Source organism: Pteropus alecto, unplaced genomic scaffold (assembly GCF_000325575.1).
Source record: "Pteropus alecto unplaced genomic scaffold, ASM32557v1 scaffold41, whole genome shotgun sequence".
In the NCBI taxonomy this organism is placed as follows: Eukaryota; Metazoa; Chordata; class Mammalia; order Chiroptera; family Pteropodidae; genus Pteropus; species Pteropus alecto.
Window position 1 is genome coordinate 2,122,040 of NW_006430464.1, and position 5,658 is coordinate 2,127,697.

At 60.2% G+C, this 5,658-nt stretch overlaps 1 protein-coding gene across 2 annotated transcripts in view; it reads right to left on the reverse strand.

Moving 5' to 3' along the window:
• CYTH2 (cytohesin 2) overlaps positions 1-5,312 on the reverse strand; it is a 7,346-nt gene extending 2,034 nt beyond the window's left edge. The window contains exons 1-8 of one of the 2 annotated variants that reach the window (XM_006905061.3): positions 5,126-5,305; positions 4,698-4,845; positions 4,532-4,598; positions 3,398-3,516; positions 2,267-2,347; positions 1,692-1,804; positions 1,457-1,605; positions 893-1,004 (exon numbers count right to left, since the gene is read on the reverse strand). In XM_006905061.3, coding sequence (XP_006905123.1) covers positions 893-1,004; positions 1,457-1,605; positions 1,692-1,804; positions 2,267-2,347; positions 3,398-3,516; positions 4,532-4,598; positions 4,698-4,845; positions 5,126-5,210 — 874 coding nt within the window. In that variant the 5' untranslated portion in view covers positions 5,211-5,305. Of the gene's footprint in view, positions 1-892; positions 1,005-1,456; positions 1,606-1,691; positions 1,805-2,266; positions 2,348-3,397; positions 3,517-4,531; positions 4,599-4,697; positions 4,846-5,125 lie in introns of both variants that reach the window. The other variant, XM_025048621.1, reaches the window with a different exon arrangement.
• Positions 5,313-5,658: the final 346 nt, after the last annotated feature.

Consider the following 5,658-nt stretch of genomic DNA (forward strand, 5'->3'; position numbering starts at 1 on the left):
CTGTCCTGACAGAACTCAAATCCCCAGAGCCCTCGGTCTCCTTGGAGCTGATGCGGGAACCCACCCGCCTCAGCGCGCAGGCTGAGGAGTGCTCTGCATGTTTTTGTTCCCAAGACTCCGCTTCTGTTGGCTGGAGGACACCTTGGCTTAAGAGCACAATTCCACACTGGGGGAGGGGGGACGTGAGGGAGCGAAGGCCTGCCCTGGCCCCTCCACTGGGCTGGAAGCTTCTGCTGGGCCCTCCCACCGCCCTGGCTGCCTCCACTGTCCGCAGCGGACTAGACTGTAACTCGTCAGAGTCTCTGTCTCCCAGAGCAGCCATTCATGGCTTCTCCGTTACAAAGCCACAGCGGACACGCCCGTGGCAGCTTCCGTTAAGGGCACAGCTCCAAGCTGGCGCTCTCAAACTCGGGACCACCTGGGGAGCTTTCAACGTGATGGATGGCCCGCCGTGCCCCAGAGGTCCTGACTTCCCGAGCCTGTGGTGGGACCACTGATGCTGTGCGAGCTCCCGGGTGACTCTCTTGGGCAGCCAGGGCTGAAAACCATTTGAACCCTCAGGAAGAGGCACCTGTATGTCCCCTGCCAGCTGATCCTGAATTTGCTAGAGTCGCCTGTCCCATCCTGGCCAGGGACTCTTCATTCATAAGCAGAGCCTGGCATGTCTTTGATGGCCTCTAACTCCTCTTCACCCCGGAAGGTTGATAGAACCCCACCCCTACGTGAGGCCCCAAGCTTGCTTTCAGCCCCATTTCTGGATGCAGAAACAGGTCCAGAGAGGTCGAATCACCTGCCTAAGGTCACACAGCGGGTATGTGCGGAAGCCGAGTCCAGAGCCCGGCCCGCCAACTTCCCCCGCAGAGGCCCCCGAGGCGGTCAGGTGGGGACGTACCCAGCTTAAGGAGCCAGCCCTCCCGGTCCGGGTTGAAGAAGGTGTGGGTCAGATCATTCCCATCATCCTCAGGGATCTTGAAGGGCTCATTTCGGATGCTGTCGTAGAGGTTCTGAGGGGCAAAGGCCCGGTCAGCAACTCCAGGCCCCTGGGACCCTCCTGGGGCCACTTGGCAGTGGGGAGGCAATGAAACTACAGGCAGGATGGCCCACGGAGGGAGGGAGGCTGGGGAGGGAAGGGCAGCAGAAGGCGGAAGAGGGGAGGGAGCCCTGAGGAGAGGAAGCAGGAAAGAAAGATGGAAGGATGACGGACGCAGATGTAAGAGCCTGCCGAGTCCTCAGAGAAACAGAAAGATCGAAAAGACTGAAAGGCAGAGGGCCAGAGAGGAGAGACAGACAGACAGACAGGCAGCCGGAGAAAGGACAGGATGGCATGGTGACAGCGCCCACGGCAGGGCGGATTCCCAGGCAGAGGACTCAGGCACTGCGGGACCCACGAGGGGAGGGTCTGTGGCAGGAAGAGGGACGGGCCGAGGGGCGTGGGGAGTGGAGGAGGGGGCCTGACCCTGAGCAGCTCCTCAGGCAGGTCCCCGCCCTCGTTGATGCCCCGGTTCATGGCCACGAAGCGCTCGAGGCCCGGCTTGTCCCGCACGTTGGGGTTGTGCAGGCTGGTGTTCAGCATGATCACGGCGAAGGACAGAACGTAGCACGTGTCTGTGGCAGAGAGCAGGGCGGTGACGACATGGGTGTGTGAGCCCCATTCCCACCCCCAGCCCCCGGCACCGGGCTCCAGGCCCCACCTGTGGACTGGAACACCCCGGGGTTGCACTGGCAGTACCGCTGTGCAAAGGCTTCCATCATCCGGTCGATCTTCTGGGCCTCTCCGGGGAGGCGGAAACTCCATAGAAATTGCCTGGGTGAGAGAGGGCCGGGTATGGCAGCCAGGACGGGCAGAGCGCTGTCCCCACTCCCGGTCCCCGTGTTGGGAACCCGTCAGTAAGCGTGCCAAGTCTCACAGCCTCAGAGCTGTTTCAGGTCTGGACGCCTGATGCCACCTGGCCAGGGAGCACGGACCGTGGGACTTCTGGCATGCTTAGGGGACATGCATTCTTCCTGCGAAGGTTGCTAACGAGGCCTGGAGGATGCTAGGGGCCTGGTCTCATGCGGGAGGATCTGCAGAGAGCTGACCTGACACCATCTGAGCACCTGGATACAGCTATACCTGAAGGAAGCCCTACCGGGGACTTCTGTGCTACGCGAGCCCACTGGTGCCCTAGCTTTTGTTTCTGGTTTCGTTTGGAGCAGGCGTCGTCGCTTGTAAGGAAAGCCTTGGCGGGCACGCTCGCTGCTGCCCTTCTGAGCCCACCCCTCTCACCTGAGGGCCTGCACCAGATTGAGGTCGGTGAACTCGTGCAGATCCACAAAGGCGTGGAGCACTGCCAGGTTCAGCTCTTCCCTGGGAGGACAGGGACAAAGTCACTCACAGGAAGGAGTCTGGGGAGGTGGGAGCGGACAGAGCTCTGGGGAGGCTGTGCCACCTCTTTGGCATCACAGCTGCCTCTACAGCGGACGAAAGTTCTGGCCTGGGCCATCGCAGGCCTGGCACGGGGGCAGGGATGTTCAGAATACACCCTCGCGAGGACCGCGGGTTGCCATGACCCTGCTTTGGTGGCCCTTCACAAAAACGATCCCCACAATGCCAGATGTCCACGGACAGTCCCACACACCTCGGATGTCCACAGATGGTCTCCAAGCACCTAGAGGGGCCCCCACGTCTCCCAGATGTCTACAGTCCCTACATATCCCAAACGCCCATAGATGGTTCCTAGGCATCTACAGACAGTCCCCATATCCTGTACCCAAAAAATTCCACACACCGTAGATGTCTACACAACCCCTAAGCACCCCAGACGCCCACAGATAGTCCTGCATACTTCAGACGTCCAGACTGTTTCCATGCACCCCAGACACTCAGATGGTCCCCAGGCACCTTCGGTGCCCAGAGTATCCCCAAATTCCCCAACATCCACAGACGGTCCCCATATACTGATGTGCAATCTTAGGCACCTTAGACTTGTAGATGGTCGCCATACACCCCGCATGGGCACAGATGGCCCTCACGCTCCCAGATGTCCATGGCGGGGGTCTCTGTGTTCCCTAGAGACCCACTGACAATGCCCATACTTCCTAGCTGTTCCCACAAGTCCCAAATGCACTGGTTGTCTACGCACGGTTCCCAGTTCTCATGGTCCCATGACACTCAGACGTTCCCCACTAGCCCCATACATAAATGGCTGGTCCCCACACTTCCCAGATGTCCATAGAAGGTCCCCATGCCCCCAAGATGCTCACAGACAGTCCCCAGTTTCCCCAGCTGGTCCCGGGCTCCCCAGGCCCCTGTGTCAGTCAGGGCCTGTCCTTGGCAGAGGAGCTGGCAGTGTGAGGGCAGGGGCTGGGTGCAGGGGGCTGTGGGGAGAGGCCTGGAGGAGCGAGGAAGGGGTCTCACCTCTCCCCCAGGTAGTCCCCGATGGCTGTCTTGTTCAGGCCCTCGCCTTTGTACAGAAAGCGGGCGATCTCCTCGGGTGTGTTCTGCAGGAGTTCGTTTTCCACCAAGAACTGGATCCCCTGGGGGTGGGGGCCGGGTCTCAGTACTGAGAGAGCCACTCCCCAGTATGTTCCCGGAAACCTCAGCACCCGGACCCACCCCCACGCTCGACGGGGCCAGGTGTCATCTCCAGGCTGCTCGCAGGTCTTTAAATACCATTCCCCTACCCCCACCTCATAACCTTTGCACCTACTGTTCCCTCTGCCTTTGCCTGGTTAATTCCAGCACCAAAAGCAGGGTCCAGCAAAGAACAAGAGCTCAGTGAATGTTTGTTGAGTGACTAAACAAACTACGATCGCTTTGGGCAGGAAGAATAAAGTGAGAAAGTGTCAGCAGACAGCAGTCTGTCAAGGGCTGTGAGGGCCAAGTCTCAGGCCAGACTGGGGCCTTCTTTGGTCTCCCGATGCCATGAGGACCTCTATTATAGCGCTATCTCACTCTGAATTGTGGTATCTGTGTCAAGGGGCTCCCTGGGGGCCAGATGGGGTCAAACTTTTCTCTGGGACCCCAGCACTGCCTCCCAAGGGAGGCCTCAGGAAATGGGTATAAAATGAATGACTAAATGAACGAACATCTTTCCTCCACCTTGTGAACATCAACTCATCTTTCCAACCTGACCTGAATCTCCCCTCCTCCGGGAAGCCCTCCCTGACTCCACTAGACCCCTCCTTTGAGTGTCCACAGCCCTTGTACCTCCCCATCATAGCACTAGGCAACCTCCTTTGTGTATGTTCCCTACTAGACATGAGCTCCTCCTGGGACTCTAGGTGACACCAGAAGTAGGTCCAGAAATATGAGCAAAAAGAAGAAAGAGGATTTCTCAGGCAGAAGACACAGGTCCAGCAAAGGTCAGAGGCTGGGACACCTGATTAGTGCTCAGAGAACGAACGGACAGCCAATATCTAAACGCAGGTATTCGGACCAAGTCTCTCCGCCTAAAGCGGGCCTTCAGCCACCACACTTCTGAGACCTGGAGGTGCCAGAACCCCGCTGGGATGTCCGACAGGACGAGTCGAGCCCTGTGGCCCCAAGCACCTTCTTGGGATCCATGTTGAACTTCTTTCTGCCCATTGCCATCTTCCGGTTCCGCTGTAAGGTCTTACTGCAGGGGCAAAGAGTAGGGGGATGGAGGGTCAGTGCCTGGGCATCCCTGGCTCGGACCTGGGGCCACGGCCCCCGAGTTCCCCACCTCAGCCCTCACCTGCCCTCATTGGCCTCCAGACCCTCCACCTCGCTCATGGCTTCACTGAGCTCCTCCCGCAGGCGCTGGATCTCCACCAGCAGCTCCTGCTTCCGCCGCCGGATGTTCTCCAGCTCCATCCGCTCCTCTGGAGTCAGGTCTGGCGGCTCTGTAGGTCAGAGGTTGGAGGTCAGTTCTGTGGCCTGTGAGCCTGGATGCCTGCAATCTGAGGGATGGCAGGACTCCTAGGTTCAGGGGGAGGATGAAAGTGAGGGTCTGGCCTCCTATATCTGCTGGAAGAAGGGGTGGGGACCCGGATTCCTGAATACCAGGGGGAGAAAGGCTGGGGACCTCGACTCTTGAGTCCTGGGGGAGGAAGGGGTTAGGAGCCTGAACTCTTAGATCTGGGGGAAGAATGGGCTAGAAGCCTGAAATGCTGGGTCCATTACTTGGAAAGGGGCTGAGGCCTTGGTTTTCTGCTTCCATTCCTGGCGAAGGAGCTGGGGACCTGGGTGTCCGGACTCCTGGGTCCATGAAAAGTAGCTACGGCAGGGGAAGCTGATGACAGCACGTAAGAGTTGGGGAAGGGGGCGGGGTGTCAAAGGCCCCGATCTTAGCGGGATCTCCGTAGCCCCCGAGATTTCTCCCCGACCCCGCCGCCCCCAGAAGCCCCCCTCCCCGCTCCCAGCAGTCACTGGGCTCGCCCGGCCCCTCCGGCGGGAAGGTTCCGCCCCGGCCTCGCCTCCGCCGCTCCATCCCGTCCCCTCCCGCCGCCACCGGAAACAGGATCGGCCCAAACAATGGCCTGGAACGCCCCGCTCTCGGGCCTCGCCGGAAGCCCATCCCGAGCCACACAAAAGCGAGACGGCTACGACGGGGCCGAACGGCTGCGCCAGGCGCGCGCCGCGGGGAACGTTCGCAGCGGAACGTTCGTGACCGAAGGCTCCATCCGCCCGCGGCCGGCCCCACCCCTCCCCGACCT